Source organism: Eutrigla gurnardus (genome assembly GCF_963514095.1).
Source record: "Eutrigla gurnardus genome assembly, chromosome: 5".
Classification (NCBI taxonomy): Eukaryota; Metazoa; Chordata; class Actinopteri; order Perciformes; family Triglidae; genus Eutrigla; species Eutrigla gurnardus.
Genome location: NC_139919.1, coordinates 28,529,134 through 28,549,120, shown reverse-complemented (window position 1 = coordinate 28,549,120; position 19,987 = coordinate 28,529,134). Strand labels below are relative to the sequence as shown.

The following is a 19,987-nucleotide window of genomic DNA, read 5'->3' as shown; positions in this document are numbered from 1 at the left end:
TGCCTCTGACATCTGCTGGCCGATATAGTTTTATTTTGTCACGTTGGCATCCTGGATCTACGGATGCCGTCGGTTTGATCCCTCAAATTCACGGTTCCCTGGGGATGAATGTCAATGACTTGCTGAACCCCTGACTTGTGTACAAAGTTGCACTGATCCTTAACATCTACTGACACGACATATTGTAAACAAATTCATGGTTCCTGATGATGTATCCTCATGTCTTTGGTAACCCTGACTTTACTACTAGAGCCATCGTGAGGTTTCCAGAAATGTCTCCACTACTGTCGGATTCATTGTAGTGACATATTGTACGTTCATGGTCCCCGCAGGGTGAATTCATTCATAATTTTAATGATTCATTCACTTTTCATTCAGTCAAAATGTACATGTTTAGCATTGTTAGCATTGTGACTGTGAAATGCGGTTATTCTGACTGAACTGCTAGGATGGCAGTAGACTCTTATTCTTAATTCTTAGCAACATGGTTGGACAAAATAACAGGAACAGAGTACGATAAATAATGTGAATTCAAAACCTCCAAAGTTACCGTGAAGTTGTGTCGGCTCTCTCTGGCACAAGACAACTCCGATATTGTAAACTTTGATTTCTTGCAGGAGTACCGTGTGGTATTGCATCAGCTCAGAGGCGTTCCTGTTGTGTACGCCGGTGTGGTGAGGACTCGTCGTAAAAATATTTGTGTAATCTAATTCCTGCAGATAATGTCAGAGTCATAAACTGTTTTTTTTTTTACGGCACATGAAATATGCAATCAAGCGGCTTCAGCCTTTCCGTCAGATGTTAATCCAGCCCCTTGATGTCGAGATCTGAAGGGAAGCTGGAAGTTCACGCTGAAATGTGCTCTGACCTGTGGTACGGTCATCAGATATAGGATTAAAAGCTCCCATGTGGATAGTCAATCTGCATAAATATCAGGCGTTTATGTAAACAATGTCAACCAGGTTATGAGTACGACGTGGCAGCCAATGAGAAACGACTATGAGAGAGAGAGTTTGCCCCCGTGTCTCTAATGTATTTGTCTGAATGTTGGCAAACACAATGAGCTCAGTCATTTCACACGTTTCTAGCAAAATCGCATCGAAAAGTCTTTCCAGGAATGGGATCCACATGGTGAACCGTCGACTCCGCCTGATGTCACAAACAAAGTTTCTAAAAAGGCTCATTACATTCGAGCTTCCTGCGTGTTTTTTTTTTTTTTTAAGATTATTCGAAGATTCCAGTTTATGACGCACAAACGCACGAAACTGTTTTATTTTGGCGGTTTTCGTCTCCATTTCTGTTGGTTTCAAAACACATCACACCCCAACGGGTTTACTGCTTGTGGTGTGGAGTGTTGCAACGCTGCTAAAAGGCAAACTGACACATGAGCGAAATATATTTGGGATAAGATGAGCTGCTAAATTATTGGCACGAACTGTACGTTGTAAACACCCAACAAAGCGGCGCTCTGGTCTTAGCGTTGACCGGCCCACACAACTCCGGCGGTCTGAAGGCTCTGGCGTGACAGTTGCTCGTTTACAAGTTTACAACGTGTCGGATCATCCGACCGCTTTTGTTTTCTTGCCCCCTTTCTGCTTTATTTGGTCAATGTCGACTCTTGTGAAGGGGAGTTGTTTTCACAAAGGGTATTAAAGAGGGCCAGAACAACGAAAACATGACCTTCGGAGCATCTCTCAAACCCGGGTCAGGTCTGGGATGAATCCTGTGGGGGTTTTGAGGGCGAGTAAACACCTAAAAGGTCCTGTTCGAGCTCCTCTCACTTACAGCGGGGCTAAGGGGGCATTGAGGTAATACAGCAAAAGTAATTGAGAATATTACAGCGTCTCAAACCACAACCCTGCGTATTTTTCTTGAGGGTCTCTGGTTGTCAGGGGGGGGGGGGGAGTTGCTCCTTGGATCTCCCAGGTTGTTTAAACAGGAGAGAAGGATTGTAATCCACTGTGACAGGGCTGCAGCACTCAGAAGCTCAAACACATGCAGACACACACAATGGCCTTACAGCTGGAAGTGTGTGTGTGTGTGTGTGTGTGTGTGTGTGTGGGAGTGTGTGTGTGTGTGTGTGGGAGTGGGAGGGGGGGGATGTAGGGGGGGCACACAGCAACCATCCAACGTGTTGACAGCTAGACGTGCGACCACAAGTAACCAGGAAATGCACACAGATCTGCGGGCTGATACGTCTACCTACGGAGATTCAAAAAAGGTGGTTTCCATGGCGATAGCGGCAACGAAAAAACAGAGAGAGGGCTTCGGCCTTGACTACAGCTGGGACTAACTGAGGATGGAGGACATCATTCTTGTCACAACAACAACAACAACAACCCTCCCTTCATCCTGGAGACTGTGTCACCTTTTTAGTGGATTTGTGTTTAAAAAGAGGTTTGGGGTTTTTTGGAACTATAATGTTACCTGTCAATAACATTTTCTCTTTTTTTTAGGAGTTTAAAAAGAGCAAAGTATTGACATCACCTTGAAAACAGATGTTGAGTGGACTTTTTTAGAATGAGAGAGGAAAGTTAATGATACTTCATCACACTTCCTGCATATTCATGAACCCCGGAGCGTGTTATAACTTACCGTAACACACACATGAAAAGGAGACGTGCACACAGCTGACCTGGTTGATGTGTTTGAGTTTGTCTATGATCTGGCTGATGATGGGCTCGGGGGGCTTGTTGCTCCGGGACTCGGAGCCGGGGTGCGATCGCTTCAGGCCTGGCCCTGGAAACCTGACAGGACGGGGAGAAGAAACGTTCACGTCAGTATGAAGAAGAAGTGGGCATCACTCCATCACAGCACACACAAGGTGCTTGTCACCATCTAGTGTTGACAAGATGAATGACATCTCTTCTGGGGGGTTTTTTCCAGTTGAGGGGCCGATCTGCAGAGCTGGAAAGTTCATTTGTTAATCAACTTTTCCCTCGCTGAAGACATAACGTCTATAAATAGCTTTTTATACGTTTAATAAAAGCTGTGGAGACCGTATTCTTTGACAAAAATGTTTCAGCCCTTAAAAACAGACATCATTATTTGTTTTAATTTGTAGAGTTTCGCCACGAGGTGCAGACAATCCTCAGGGAGCTCAACCTCTACGACGTCTGGCTGATAATTAATTTCACGCACGTTAAACTGGCTAATTAGTGGCTTTTAATCCTGTCTGCTGTTAATGAGAGGACATTAGCGGAGATGTTCGTTTGCCATGGAGGGTATGTTTAGGTGCAAGCAGCCTACGGGCAGGTGCTCACACGTCTCCCTGTGTAACCGGGGCAACGCGGGTGTGTTGACACCTGTGTACGTTCTCAGGAGGAGGAGGCGGAGCTGAAATGCTCCCGCAGGTGTTTCTGCGCTCTCGGCGGTGCCGTTGATTAACCCCTTCCCACCACATTCACCGCAGCTCATCACCCCCCTCCCCCCCCCCCCCCCTCCCTCAGGCACCATATATAGATGAGTGGCGGCGAGGTCAGAGGTCGTCTCTCCACGTAAATGCGACCGTAGCGCTTCAAACGACGGAAAGATGAAAGACTAATGGACCGCAGTGGGTGGAAATGATTTTCAGAGAGAGGAAGAAGCGTGTGCAAAGCATGAGGTCATACTCTGCTCTCATCTCTGTGACATCACCCCACACACACACACACACACCTTCTACCTGCCATCACCACTCATCAGTCTTTCCTTCCCCACTAAGCCAGACTTTTTCATTAAACTCAAATTACATTCCCCCAGTTATTTATTCTTCTTATTAGCGATGATCTCACCCTCCTCTCTCGACTGCTAATTATCATATTAATAATGGAGAGACGTGTGTGATCCATTAAAGGGAGAAAAAGAGGAAAAATGGGCCGAGGATGGAGGCTTTGGGGAGGTCAGTGTTTCACATGTCAGACCGAGACGTAATTTAGCGTTGAAACTCAGTTTGTCGGCTCATCGGTTTGTCATCTGATCGCTTCTGTGTTACATAAGATCAGATATGCTCGGTTAACTCTGGCGATCTTAAACTAATCTAATCTAGCACCAGTTACCACGCCATTAGGCCCGGTCTGAGAGAGGCGAGTAAACACATCAGAGGGAACAACAGCAGGAGAAAAAAGGCCGTTGGTGTCGAAGGAATACATGATGGAGTCTGACGCTTTTCACACCATCCGATCACACTTTCAGCCCCCGAAGACGCGGACGGGGTCGAGGGTCAGGGTCGTGTGGTTGCTGCCTCCCTTCAGGCTGAATGTCACACATAACATGTGCACATAATACAGCACTGTTTAATTGCTTTAAATTAAGTCTTACTGGGATTTTACACCAATTATAAATAAGCGACAGTCGTCTCATTTAAGATGTCGTGATATTTGGTGCAGACGTCGTTGTTGCCCAGATGAAGATTCTCCAGACTTTGCTGATCCCCTGACTTTCCCTCTAGCACCACCTCAAGGTCAAACTGATATTTCATCAATACTTTTGGTAGTTTTGACCCAAATACCTGCAAATCTAACAACATTCCCATCAGCTTAAGCCGTTACCATAAACCACAGTAACTCTTATGTAACTATAAACAAAAAACTCCCTGCTCTCCCTTTAAAAAAAGGAAAAATAACAATACTTTTCTCCTGACCTTATCTCCCCCTATTCATTTTCATCCGTTCCCTGAATTATATGTTCACACTCGACACGGCTTCTAATCTTGTATCAGTTATCACACCTTTGAGTTTGTCATTAGAATCAAAAGAGAGAATCCAGCGTTGGGGGTTGCCACGGCGTCGCCGGCGTTATCGCAGGAATCAGTGTAACGCTCTTTGATGTGGTGGAGTGCTGCTCCTCTGATCTCGGCTCCAGGTAGGAGTGGAACGACGCCTTGCAAAAGCCACATTTAGCTCCTCAAGTATCGGAGACATTCAGCACCCGACCCCTCCGGCGCCCCAATCTAAATTTATCTGCTTGAGACAATAGGAGAATGAGTGGCTCTGGAGACTCTGCTAACTGGGAGGATAATGGAAGATGATCCAGAACAAATCTGGGAGTGAAAATGTACCCTGAATGTGCAGGCTTATGCCCTCGCAGATGACACGGAGAATTGCTCGCCTGGAGAAACCGTAATCTCTCTCTCTATCGTCTCCTCTCCTGCCTCCCTTCACCGAGTTCGGTCCGGCTCGCAATCATCCCCCCGGGAACATCTCTGCCCCGACGATAACCTGATGTCTCCTCTCAGACTCGTTTCTATCTTTGTGACAGGCTCTCTCTCTCTCTCTCTCTCTCTCTCTCTATCAACAGCTTTGGGAATGCTCACAAGTTATTCTCCTCGGGAACAAGAGGTAAAACATCCACCTGCCTCTGCATTGATTGAATTCCACACGTGATTTACAAACCGAAAAAGGATGGTATCAATAACTATCTCAGCCAAATTGAAATTGGGGCCGGCAGACGGGCGGGGGGCCGGGGAATGGGGGAAGTTATGATGTGTGGAGCCAAAAGGACAGCAGGGTGAAGTGAAATATCGCGCAAACCAAATGAGGTTCTGCGGGGAGCAGGGGAGACGTGGGATGAAGGAGGAGAGAACGATCGAAACAGCAATTAACTAAGCGGGAATAAGGTGACAGCAGGCCTGACATTAATAACGTCCCATTGAGCCAAAGTCAAGATTTACACTCGCGCTCGCTGGGAGAGGAGGAGGGGGGGGGCTCATCAGCTCAGGGCAAACTTACCCTTCAACTCACCTACACTCTCCTATAGATGCTGGATTCAGGAATCAGAGCAGACTGTTTGTATGAGCGATCATCTAGAAGGGCATTAAAGCCGAGCAGCTTTAGGGATGTCTGCGGGGCTCGCCGTGTGTTTTACAGCCGCTAAGAACACGCAAACGAGACACTGATTTACCTGTCTGTCATCTCCTGCCCGTTCCAGCAGAGGGAGTGGTTCGCCGGAGCTGGCTCACGGCTGCACAGCGCCTCCCCGAGACCGCTGTAGAAGGAGCTGAAGCCCTTCAGGTCGGATATGAACTCCCTGATGGGGGGGAGAGAAGGGAGACGTTCAGCAGCAGAAGAAGAGCAGAACACAGAGAAGAGGAGGCAGAGATGGAATATAAGAGAGAAGGAAGTCGGCTTGATAACGGTGAAAGCAAGTCGATAAAGAGAGCACGGCCTCTAGTCCTAATTGACATTAATCTGGCCACTCTACTGCGGAGGCCAGCAGCCCCGCTGGGCATCATTACACCCTTCATTTATGTCTGAAGTGCATCAGGGGCGTCGAAAACACTCCAGAGTGTCATATTTTTCTGTCAGACATGTATCCCCCCCCCCCCGCTGCCTCATCAGTCAGAAAAGCGTCTCGGTCTGGATTTCGGCTCACCTGCGGAGGCCAGCCAGAGTCTCATCAGCGTCCGAGGACGGGGGCTGCGTGTTGCGGGCGGTGGAGGCAGCGGGAAGCTGAGGATGATGGGATCCGACTGAGCGAGACGGACGCTGAGGAGTGTGTCCACACATCCCGCTCACCTGCAGAGAGAGAGAGAGAGAGAATTCAGTTCAAACATCTTCACCTGGTTTGGGTTTTCTATTCAAACGCTCTACGACAATGACACTGCAGATAGTGAGAAACCTGTCAGCAGCCCAAACCACTCAGCTCCGCAAATTGTCATCTGTTTGTTTATTTTGGGGAGGGATGAAAGCAAAGGGGGGGGGGTGGATTTGCATAACAAACAAGCCATTGTATCCTCTGCCAGCCGTTTCCGCCTTGTTCGAATTTGTAATCATAACACTCCAAAAAAAAAAAAACACGGGTGTGAAAATAAGGCCTCTGGTTTGCCTCTTCTTTCCCCGCATAAACGCCATTGTGTTCCCACACGGGACGACATAACAATAATAAATAAGAAGTCCCTCTCTGTCTCTCACAGATAATGGACCTGGCAACATTCTTTTCAGGTGCAATAAAAATGCAAATGGCTGTTAATGTTTAGCTTGTGGTTTAATGATTTGCTGGTGGTTTAATTTCCCCCGGGACGCTGGCCGAGCCTTAATTCTGCCGTGTCATGTTAACAGCTAATTGTGCCTTTAAGTGAATCGGCAACGCCGCCGCCGAATACTGATGTGACCCGACAGAGCTGGACGTCTTCATCTGGTGGCCACGAGGACACACACACACACACACACACACACACACACTCACACACACACACTCTCACACACACACACACACACACACACACACTCACACACACACACTCTCACATGCACACACACACACACACACACACACACACACACACATGCACACACATGCACACACACACTCTCACATGCACACACACACACACACACACACACAGATGCACACACACTCTCTCACACACACAGAGATGCATGCACACACACACAGACACACACTCTCTCACACACACACACACACACACACAGACACACTCTCTCTCACACACACACACACACACACACACACACACACACACACACACACACACACACAGACTTCCCAGCAGAAACAAAAAGGAATCCTTTTATGCAATTATTCATCTGAACATAATGCGTCCATTATCATGATAAACACTCTCTACTACATACTAATGGCCAGCACACACACACACACACACACACACACACACACACACACACACACACACACACACACACACACACACACACACACACACACATACAGACACACACACACACACACACACACACACAGACAGACAGACACACACACACACACACACACACACACACACACACACTTGTTCATTGCATGCCTGCTGACACACACAGAAATACTGATCAGCTGTATAACAGAATCATCAGGGTTAATCAATGCAGCCTTGTCATCCAAGGAGACATAGTCACAACACACACACACACACACACACTCACACACACACACATACAGACACACACACACACACACACACACACACACACACACACACACAGAGACCGGGTTTGAAATCCCTATGTAGTGAGTTCGCCATGGTGACATTCTGTTTAATGAGACACCCCTTGCAGTGGACTCAAAGCATCCCACAATTCATCTTGGAAATCGATGGTCACTAACGGAGCGTTACATCCAATCATTCATTGCGGCGAATGAAAAATGCCAGACGGACGAGAGCGGCGGTTGCGGTGCAATTGAGACAAATCTATGAATATAATACGTTTAACGTGAGCAGAGCAGCACGGTGACGAAGTACTTGGTATTTATTTATTAATTTGGTCAAACGCTCTCATTTCCTCCACATGCACCGCTCCATTTGTTCTTCCCTTTCACAATAAAAGCCCGAGACACACAGGCTTACCAAGGGGAATTTAAATTACAACAAATTAGCTCACAATGTGTATTTATTATGGATGCTCCACCAGCATCAGTGACGTGAAAGACGCAGAGAAAGGGACCACAACTGTTTTTGTTTTTTATTATTTTACAGAAGAGCTCACTACATCGTCCTCAGCACAGTGAGACACCTTTATCTCCACTGATACCCAGCATCCCTCGCTAGCCACCTCCACTAATACTCCCCGACTGTGTACTTGTACTTGCTCCTCTGCACCCGGAGTGAGCACCGCTGCTCCCGCGGGATGTGATTGATGTGATTGGAGATGCGTTCCTCCTTTTTGTTGGAAGCCGTAGGGGGAGATGGCACAAGGGAGTTTACTGATTCGACTTGCCGCCACCGCCACCGCCACCGATTGTTTCCGGATTCTTCAAGGAAGGCGCTCATTAGTGGAGTATTAATATCCCCCAGGGCTGGACCAACACAACCAACAGGAGAGGCTGCAGATAAACCCCGCCTCAGCGTGAGAGCTCGGATATATCTGCACACTTTTATCTGCACGGTGCAGCCCGGCTCACCGAGAGAGAGGTGCTGACGGCCGGTAATACGACACACCTGCGTCTCGGTTTTCGCGTGGCGCCGTGCTCCTGCAAACACGGGGGTAAAGATAAACAAATCGATGGCAGCGTGGATCCGAGCAGGCCGACGTTTCGCCGTGCATTAATCTGGATCACTGCGGTCACTAACGAGCAAACGAGAGGAGAGGCCATGCTGTCGGTGGCACAGCTGTAGCAACATATTGCAGAGTATTTGGTGAGTAATGTTTGAGCCTGGACTCCAGGGGAGAGTCTGAGTCAGCACTCCTCCTCCTCCTCCTCCTCCTCCTCCTCCTCCTCCTCCTCCTCCCTACATTGTTGTCACCAGCATCCTATTTCTGCTGAAACCGTTCCACGTTCTCCCAGTGAAGTGGAAATGAGAAGAAAAGTCGGTTATAAGTTGAAATGGATAGTGGAGCGTCTGGGTTAGGAATGCGGATTATGGTGCAATAATCTCTCAGCTTGATGTTGTGTGTGTTGTTGTTTGATCGAGTCGTGCAGCTGTTTGCAGCCTTTTCCTTAAACTCTAAACGCCCTGAAAGACGCCAGTAAATGTTCACTTTATGTGGATGTGATGTAACAACATTCATGTGGTTATTGGCTTTTCATACAGTTAAATTTGTAGCTACGCTCTCTACCTTCATTTAAGTGCCTGCAGCTAATCATTTCAACCATTTCAACATTTAGTAAACTGTTTCATTCATTTAAAGGAGTTTAACAGTCTAATTCTGACTTCTTTCTATTGGATTTACTCTTCAACACATCTTGTGTCCCATTGGCCAACAGATTCCTATTTCAACAATGTGTTAATTACTAGGCTATTAACTGTCAATTTAAACAGTTTATGGACTGTTTTTTTTATAACTATGTCAACCTTTTACCCGTTACTTTTAGCTAAGCAATTAATTTGTCCAATTTCAAAAATTTCTAATCCTATTTTTTTCTGTTTAACACTAAAATGTGAATCTATACATTTTCAATATCCCGTTTATCCTGTTGCAACTCCAGACGTATCAGCAACCGTTGTCTGGCGGATGAAATTAAAAACTAGGTGTTGCTCATGGCAACCACAGTATACTGAGGAGACGATGACCTAACACGAAGCTCCAGAGATTTCAGCACCGATGTTTCAACTACACTTGTTCTTTCTCAGGTTCAACATCAGATCCAGCCTGATATAATACGTCCCACAATATACATGTATATAAACAAAAAATCTACTAATATTTAAACACAGTTCTTCTGAATGTTAAAACCTCTAAATGTCCTGTAGGTGACTTAATACTGAACTTAATTCTCTAAAGCAGATGAGCGAGCTGTGAAGATCAGAGTCTAATTTAAAAAGGAGACACATGTGCACCGAGGTGAGACAGATATTTGTAAGGAAAATGGATTTCACACATCTCCCTCAGCTTCCTGAAGCATTTCGGAGCTGTGAAAAGTTATTAAAGCTCGGTGTCTTGTTGATTTGAAAGACGTTGTTACGACGCGGAGGGAACAGACGGATTTAAAGGTCTGAGGAAGGAACACACTGGCTCTTTCTGGTTTAAAGAAACAGGTTAAAGGAGTGTGATATGTCCCCAGAGGAGGTGCAACCAGGGACTTTCAGTTGGGAGGAAAATGAAGATTTGATTAACGGCTCTTTAGTTAAAAGGATATTACGTTAAACGCGTAAATTAGATTGTAGTTTGATGATCAGGAAGTAAAGAAAGACTTAAAATGGCAAATATCCAGTCAGAGCCAGCAGCCAATTAGCTTAGCTGGCCAGGAAATAGTCCGGCACACAATCTCCTGCTGGATGAAGATGGTGTTTTTACCCTTCTGTGTTTGAATGGATGAAATAAACGAGATCCGAGGTGTTGGTAGGTGGATTTTCATCCTCTTGGACAAAGCCCTGTTTTCAGTCTTCATGCTACGTGAGGCATATTTATCTAGCAAGCAGCTAAATCTTAATAAAGAAGAATTTACAACAACAAACACGATCACGATCAGCCGTACCAACACAACGCCTATCCTTCATCACAAAGCCAAACACGTCTGTAATCCACGCGGTCAAACGCGCTGCAGACGGAGCCTCGAAAATGAAGCCGATAAAACAACTTTGGTGAAACGTTCCAGCGTTCATAAACACGATTTATAGCGTGTTTAAAAAGCTCTAATTGCTTTTACAACTTCTGCATCCACAGCAGCCTAAACGTTTGAATGGATTAATAAGTAATGAAAATGCAGCAGAGATTTAATTAGTGCTTTTCTTTCCTTCTGCTTCCCCTCACCGAAGCAACAGTTTGTGATTTGATCAGAACATGTTACGGGTTTATCACACTTGGCGCTCTGCAGTAAATCTCCTCCACTCGTGGTCAGATCCATCATATTTCTGTCGCAACCTACTTCCCTTCTTCACTTTTGGGGCGAGGGGGTCGCAGGTTGATGGATGTTTCCCTCCACACCCTCCTCCTCCTCCTTCCCCCCCTTGGGCTCACTCTTCACACTCTCTCCATTCCCTTTCCCCTCTCTTTCTCCCCACACTCTCTCTTTGTCACCGTTCCTCTCTTTCTCCTCGGTAACCGGTAAAAATAGAGCTTCATAAATCATGCATCTTCTATCAAAGCAGCGCACAAGAATGAGAGGAAGAAAGAAATAAACGGGGAGGGCATGAGGGAGGGATGAAAGAGGGAGAAGGATGTTGAGGATGAGATGCAGAGACGGAGGTGGATGACATCAAACTCCGGGAGAAGGGTGGTGGGAAGTTGACAGGGGAATAGATTGGAGCTGCAGGGCTCTTGGCTGCCCTCTCGTCTCCGAGAACATCGGCTGATTCACGCCGGATGGAAGGAAACGAATGTTAACATGCAGGGAGGGAGGGAGGGAGGGAGGGAGGGAGGCGGCTGGCAGACGATGAGTGGTCACCTCCCCGGCAGAGTAACACGTCTCTCCCTCTCCCACCTCCAGGACTCTGTCGCTCAGGTGGAGTCGATTCGTTTGTCACCCTCGGAAACGGTAACGGGAGTCTGCACTCACACCAGAGGGGGGGGGGGGATGCAGCTCTTACAATCACATGAAACCGCCAAAAAGAAACACGGTGCTCCACATCGATCCACAACGTTAAGTTTCGCCAAAAGATTACAGAGGTTTCCACATTTTTTAAAGATCGGATGTCCTGAGATGAATCCAGGGGATGAGAGACCATTTTAGAGCCAAGCCATTACAGCCACTTATCATGTCACTAATTTAAAAAAAAAAATTGTATTTAGGCCTCCAAGTTCTATCTATCTATCTATCTATCTATCTATCTATCTATCTATCTATCTATCTATCTATCTATCTATCTATCTATCTATCTATCTATCTATCTATCCATCCATCTATCCATCCATCCACTTAGGATGATAGATATAATGTAATATATACATACATAAATACTTTTTAAATTATTATTATTATTTTACCTTTATTATTATTATTAAAAAAATAAACAAGATGTGTAATGCATGTTGGCAGCTCCCCATCAACCCGCCTACACCACGGATCTGTTGGCAGAGACTCCGGTATGCAATGTACATTTTTAGTTGAATACAGCTGAACTGTAGAATTACACTGATTAATTACCAAATCAAGTTATAACTCTCCCTCTCTCTCTCCCTCTCTCTCTCTCTCTCTCTCTCACACGTTTGCTCGCTCAACCACACGTTTGCACGCCGCCCTCTCTCTCGACCAAAGTCGAGCACCGGCCTCACGTTCACACCGTGTCGGGGGGAGGAGGGTCACGACAGACCGCCGCCGCAGCACCATCCATCTGAATCATTTAAAAGGTACTATTATCACATAAAAAACGCCACCTGTGAAAATCAAAACACCACAGAACAATACGAAGCGGTCTGTAGCTGATTTTATGTTACAGTCACTGTGATTACTTCCTCAGCTGCTTCGCTGCAAAAAGACATCGCATTTACTTCCTGCTGTGTTTGTGTCGCAGAAAACAAACCGACTCATTGATGCGTGGCTAAAAATCAAGGATAATTCTACACATTATCATACGCCATACTGTTCCTGCTCCATACTAATAAATAAGCTCCTCTTCAATTTAGAGTAATTTGGCTAAAACGGGACGAAAAACTCCCTTTCCATATAATCCTGAACAGGTGACATGAGGTGAAGCAATCAGGAGTTTGATTCCTCGCTGAGACAAAATTAGCCTTGAGGGAAACAATGCTTCTGTCCCTTCAATGACACCACTGTCTCTGCAAGATTACATTCAGACAAACACACACACACACACACACACACACACACACACACACACACACCCGACCTTGTCACAGTGACTGTGCTGAACAGTACACGTACACAGCAGCTCTAATCCCATATACTGGAACCGGAGCCATAAACACTGGAAATGCAGTTTTAATAAACCCACACAGGATTCATTCAATTCTGGAGAAGGATTACACACACACACACACACACACACACACACACACGCAGTGAGCTATTTTCCCATAAGTCAGCGATTCATGGTTGCAGCCACGCCCTCGCGCTGTAGAGTAAGTGAGGTCAACCTGTGCGTTAATAAATGATGGCTTCTGAGTGGAAACCTGGTCACCGCCGGGGATTCGGGGTGTGAGAGCGAAAAGTTCAGCGGATATACAGCAGCGAAAGCACATCCGGCAGGAGAAAGAAAAAGAAAGTCTTCATATTTCATGAGCACTTCTCCCTGACTTCACATGTGGGCTAAGAACAAACTTGACGGTTTTATCGGAGTTGAGACCACACATAACGAACGGGTCACCGCCGCTGACGAGCTCCAGCGAGACGAGTCCCAGCTGGGAGCGTCTGTCTGCCTCACATTTTCTATTTTTTACCCCCTCTTTATTCCGAGGTGCATTCTTTACCTCAGCTGGGGTTTAACCGCTTTGAGGTTTTTTATTACAAGGTGACGTTTTTTTGTTGGATCAAAGAAGCGTAGCCTGGATAATTTATCCTGGCTCGGTCAGTAAGAGTCCTCTGACCTGAATAAATACTTCCTCGTTCATTTTTATGAATGTTGGCACGGCAGAATCTTATAGTTTCAGAATATAATATAGTGTACAATATGTCGTCTCTCTTTAAGTCACTTGACTTAAAGAAGCTGTCATGGTAGAGAAATGATTTATTAATGTATCCTTACGCAGGGAGACTTTATGATTTATGATCATTTTATTTAGGATTATTTGATTGTTTAAAAAAAAACAATGTGTATTATCTTTGACACATAAATGAAAGTAAAGTGATTCCAGTATGTTTTGGTGCCCTTTTTAGACTTTTAAGCACATTTTGATGATTATCGGGATAATATCCTAAAATCGCAGTTATTATATTTTCATATTGTCCCATGTCGGCTCCCAGCTACATAATTCATAGAATATTATAGATCCGGGATGAGACTGACAGACCGTTGGGAGAAAAAGTTGCAATTACAAATCCGTTTGCCAGTTTCAGCACCACGGACAGCGCCCTGGATTTATCAATACGCAGCACAGAGAGGCCACTGATGTTTCACAGTCGTGGTCGGGGACTCAGAGTCTAACTCGCACAAACCTCAGGCAGAGAACAGGATCAATGAGTCAGGCAGACCGGACTCACATATCCTGACCCTTCACTCTCTGCCTCTCAGGGATGGAGAGGGGGAACGGCAGGTTAACAAGGAGCGTATATATTTTTCAGAGTGTGTGTGTACTTGACTCACCAGGGCAGTGAGGCGGGCGCGGGCGTTGAAGGCGTGCTTGAGAGCCAGTTTGATTATCGAAGGCAGTCTCAGGACGACGGCCTCCATGTCCTGCTCTCCCCTCATGGCGCCGGCCAGCTTCCCCAGTCCGTCTACGTAGCTCCTCCAGTGGGGCTGCACCTCGGCCGCTCCCCCCAGGCAGCCCTGCATCACCGCCTGGCAGAAGCCTCTGCAGGCCGGTGGCCCCAGCAGGCCCTGGCAGTGCGGGCAGTACCACATCCTCAGCAGGGCCCGGCTACAGTCCCGGCCCGGCCGCAAGTGGTCCGTGGTGTTGACAACCTCGATGCCCAGGTTCAGCGCCTGCAGGAAGACCCGCGTGGCCAGGAGGGAGCGGGACAGACGGGTCATCATCAGTTTGGGATAAGGGCCGAACGCTCCCGACTCCTTCCAGGCTCCTTTCACACACTCCTCGGACACGGAGGACGCGGCGCCTCCCAGCAGGCCGCGGTAGGCCAGCGGGAAGAGGCGACCGTAGAGAACCGCCACCATGTGGTCCACCGTGGAGTCCGAGCCCAGGATGTAGAGCGACATGTCCAGGAAGAGCTGCCCCACGGAGCTCTGGGCTCCAACACCGAGACCCGGGAACTCGGACTTCAGCATGGCCAGGGTGAAGTTACGGCCGTGACGCAGCACCAGGTCAAAGGCCTCTGCAAGAGACAACAACACGAGAGAGTCAGACGGGGCGGGGGGGAAGTTAGGCCGCCTTTTTTGAAAGCTGTCTCATTCAGCAGGCGACGATGTGCCTCAGTAATCGCAACAACTACGCCAAGCTGTCGGGTAAAAGACAAAAAGAGGCAGCAATTCAGTTCAAAAACACACGCAGCGCTCAAATAGATGCAACTCCCCCCAAACATGATCCCATCCTTAACGATCACAGTCAGAGATACCTTCCCACGCACAGCCTCTCTTTCCCTTTTCCCAGTTTTTCTCAATCTGTTGTTTTCTCTAATGGGCCTGCACACACACACACACACACACACACACACACACACACACACACACACACACACACACACACACACACACACACACACACACACACACACACACACACTGCATAACAGACGCTGGCTTGGAATAGAGGGAGCAACGCTTCTCAAAGAGATGAAGAGCGAGATCTGAGGTTTAACCTTTCAACACAACTAAAGAGCGGACTAGAAAAGAGCTCACAGAATCCTTTAAAAAAAAAAGAGAGTATTAATGTCAACATATTAGTCGGTGGGGAGAGGCGTGACGATGGAGAAAAGCATGCTGGGGGAAAGGGAGGGCCGCATGGCCGATAATCAGTGTTTCAAGCCACCAAGTGAAGTCTTATCAACAAGGTGGCACAAGAAGCGAGAGCTCCATCATCGACCCGGCAGCAAAACGACTGAGGACCCAACAACAAGAGAAGGGATTTAAAGCTCCATTACTGAACTTAGCAGGGGAGCTGAGAGTCGGTGAAATGAAGATCTGGAGAGGAGAGCAGCTATGGGACGCCCCAGTCCCATTTATACCGAGGCGAGTCCACTACATCACTTTGTCGGGAGTGATAGCCGCGACTGTTTTTACGAAAGGCCATTTCATTTTTCTTGCTTGGATAGTTTAATTGCTTTCTCTTCATGCTTCTCTGAGGTCAAATGAAGCCCGACAGCCTCCTCGGCAGCTCCGGGGTCGCCGGACGGCGCCGGGGAGCCGTGTGACACCTCCGTCTCCTTTTGTGTGGGACGCGTAATGTGTTTTCCTACGCGCAATTTCAGAAACACGAGGGGGGTCCATGTGAGGAAAATGACAATATCTGACCAAAGGAAATGAACATCTCTCTGACTTAAGTGCCGCCGCGGTGCATTTCTACATGACGTTTGAAAGAAGAATTAACACAATCCGAGCGGGTTGCAAATTGACTCTGTGGGGGTGTGAAACGAAGGCGAAGACTTCCATCCAGAAGAAGGTTTCAACTTAGGTGAAAAGTCATTAACTTACAGAAATAATTCCAAAGTAGAGTGGGAAACAGTACACATAATGTACTAATTATTTGTCACTTAGTGTCGTTCATATCACTTGATTCAGGTTCCAGTCAGAAGTGTTAATTGCAACAGTAGTTATATACATGTGGTGATGTCGCCTCCAAAATAAAATCAGGCTGAGTAAATCATGACGTCTTTTAAAAGGCACTAGTCTGAGGGATCTACTGGCAGAAATGCAATATAATATCCATATGTTTTCATGCGTGTATAATGACCTGGAGGTGAGAATGGTTGTGTTTTTAATTCATGTGTACGTTGGGAGGTTTTCTACAGCTTGGCCTCGAGGTTTGTAAAGGAAGGGTGGGGGGGGCTGCTGCATCCCCACCACTACACGCCACACCGCTCCTTTAAATCCACCGGCTCAAGAGAATTATTAAGGCAAACGTCCAGAGTGGGAGCTGCTGAGCAGAAGTTGCGTTTGAAACCGAGGAGGCAGTTAATCCCCCGACTAGCTCGGCGGTAAACAGTGTCAGCCTGTCGTTTTAAATTTGAATGTGTGTGTAAAAACAGGCTGGAAAAAAAGCAGCATGCGAGTTCGGCGAAAACCGTCGCCGGGCGAAAATAAAAGGTTATAAAAAATGTAAAAAAAACATTTGAGGATGTTTGGGTGAGTGTGAGCGGATGCTCGGGAGCGGCCGCATCTGTTCAGATTTTCAGGCAGCGGCCGTCCTGCTGAGGCTGCGAAGAGCTTCCCTCTGTGATCAATGAGCAGACAGATGTGCAGATTGCCAGTTGAGATAAGGAGACAGACTGGGAGGTGACACACACACACACACACACACTCACACATGTACACAGAAACTTCTATTCCTGGTTATAAAAGCGTATATTTGGTTACTGATTGAAAATTTAAGGCGGTGAGAAAACGCTCCTCCACCTCAAAGCTATTTGCTTCTCCTCTGCTCGGCTTCCACGAACATCAAACCCCCTGTGAGTCAGCGGCTACCTGTAGTATCTCTTACACCACAAAGAGGAGAGCCACTTTGCAATGGTAAGGAGAAAGACTAGAGGGCTCTTCATAAATGCAGTGCAATGGCTGTAAGTAGCCCGGGTCACGGTACCGACCGCTGCGAGCCCATTTCCTGTGTGCACGCCGCATCGCTCTCTTTCATCAGCCAGAGCCTGTGGAGGATCAGGTATCCTCTAATGGAGGGGGGGTGGGGGGTGGTGTGTCAGGGGCTGTGACATCCTGGATACAAACTGTAGGAGGTCAAGATCAGAAACATCAAGATCAGAAACATATTGGGTCACGATTAAAATTAGCAGCAGCATTAATTCTTGTCGGTGTGAAGACTGGAAAACCTGTTTCTCCTCTGAGACTGAAGGCTTTTATAAACTCCTCAAAAAAAGTTTGGAAATATTATTTTGGTCAATTATTCCTCCCCTTTGATAATACTAATTGGTATTGTATTTTATATCGTTGATTAGTCACCTTTTCAACGAGGTACAACTTGTAAGGATCATGCATTCATTAAATGAGCAACACAGCTAACTGTGTGGGTAGTGGCCTAAAAAAATCAGGCTTTCCAATGATATGAAATACACCAATTAGTATTAATAAAGGGGAAGAATACACTTTTTTGAGGAGTTTAGATAGACAGATTCATGGAGAATCTGCAGGCGACGGGATAAGATTCTTGTATGCGTCTATATTAGTATTGATGAATCGTTCGAGCAGACGAGCCAAAGAGGCGGAACGCGTTGGCCGAAATGTAATCTCGGGGAGCCTCTAGCTATCGTCCCGACTGTGATTTAGCTCTTAAATGAACTTGTAAAGTGTCTACTTGTGAAACGACACGGTCGTCTCTCAACTCGCAACTCCGTTCTCAAGGTGCTAATCGGAGTGTAGACAGATCGTGTTTACTCCCGAGGAGTTTTAAAATATGGATATCCGCTAAATTAACTTCGCCGAGCACTCCATCACGCTGTCATTGAACTCTGCGGTGAATGCTTTATCATAATATCTACTCTCTGCATATCACGTCGTTAATCAAAGCCCCCTATTTAAAGTGTGATCGAGTCCTGCAGGCAGTCCGAAAGCCTAATAAATCTGCGTCGCTGTGGGGGTCACTTATTTCTGACACCTAAAACCTCTAAGTGACTCCGGCTCTGACATAAAACAGGCGTTTGCACATAATCAATGAATGGCCTGTCGAATGAGCAGAGTTGATGTCCGGGGGGCCATCAGTCTGGGCGTAACATACAGTCGTGACTGAATGACACGCCGCCGCGGCAGACATGCTCCTCGTGGCCTCATCAATCAGCGGCCCGTACACCTATTATCCTCCGGAGGGGAAAACATCAATAAATTACCCGGCCAATGAGACTAATCCATTTTGGGCTGATGGAGTGTCACCTCTAGCCGCCACGGAGACGGATGGAGGAGCCGCTGCCACCTGGTCCCGGTGACAAAAACAGGCCCCCATCCAGGATGTGGAGAGAGGAGGGCCAGTCACACACACACACACTCACACACACACACACACACACACACACACACACACACACACACACACACACTCACACACACACACACACACACACACACACACACACACACACACACTCACACCAGCAGTGGAAACCTGGTATCTCCAAAGTGCCAGTTTTGATGTAATAAAGGAAAGCAGCTTGTTGATTGTGAGATTTAGACTCATTGATGACGCTTCATAAACCAGACAGAATGTGTTGTCATGTGTCTGCAGTAAAAACCTGCACATTATTTAAAGATTAGAATGTTTACACACACACACACACACACACCTCCCAGCATGCATTCAGTTATGATTTTATGAGTCTGTTTACAACAAAAGCAGCAGCTGCTCGTTGACTGTAAACAATATGTTGTTTTTCCAGACACACTTCGCCGCGGCCCCCCGCAGAGAGACCTGCTCCAGGTAACCCGAGAGCAGCTCCACCTGACGGGGCTGCTGCTCCTGAATGTGGGTGAACCGCGCTTACGGGACGGCGGGGAGGGGCGGGGCCGCTTCCAGGAACAAAGCAGGCAGGATGCTGGTAAGGGCCAGATAGCATCGGCAGCAGACCGTGAGGGCCGGTGGACAGCGGGGCAGAAATGAGACGCGTATTAGGTTACTCCATCTGTTAAGAGAGCGGGCAACGTATCACACACACACACACACACACACACACACACACACACACACACACACACACACACACACACACACACACACACACACACACACACACACACACACACACACACTTGTGCACACGGACGCACACAATACCATCACGCGGTGCACAGCGGCGGCCAGGTGGGCGAACATTTGGCAAACCAGAGAGGGGAGGGCAAGGTGTGAGTCAGGTGTAAGGACTGCAGCTA

At 47.1% G+C, this 19,987-nt stretch overlaps 1 protein-coding gene across 2 annotated transcripts in view; it reads right to left on the bottom strand.

Annotated features, from left to right (window-relative positions):
- The window catches only part of gpc3 (glypican 3), a 79,651-nt gene that overhangs the window by 20,496 nt on the left and 39,168 nt on the right, over positions 1-19,987 (bottom strand). For both annotated transcript variants that reach the window (XR_014597119.1, XM_084009327.1), the window contains exons 2-5: positions 14,597-15,282; positions 6,352-6,494; positions 5,881-6,006; positions 2,636-2,747 (exon numbers count right to left, since the gene is read on the bottom strand). Coding sequence is in view for 1 of the 2 variants with exons in the window: in XM_084009327.1 (XP_083865453.1) it covers positions 2,636-2,747; positions 5,881-6,006; positions 6,352-6,494; positions 14,597-15,282 (1,067 nt within the window). In the remaining variant the exon portion in view is untranslated. The remainder of the gene's footprint in view (positions 1-2,635; positions 2,748-5,880; positions 6,007-6,351; positions 6,495-14,596; positions 15,283-19,987) is intronic.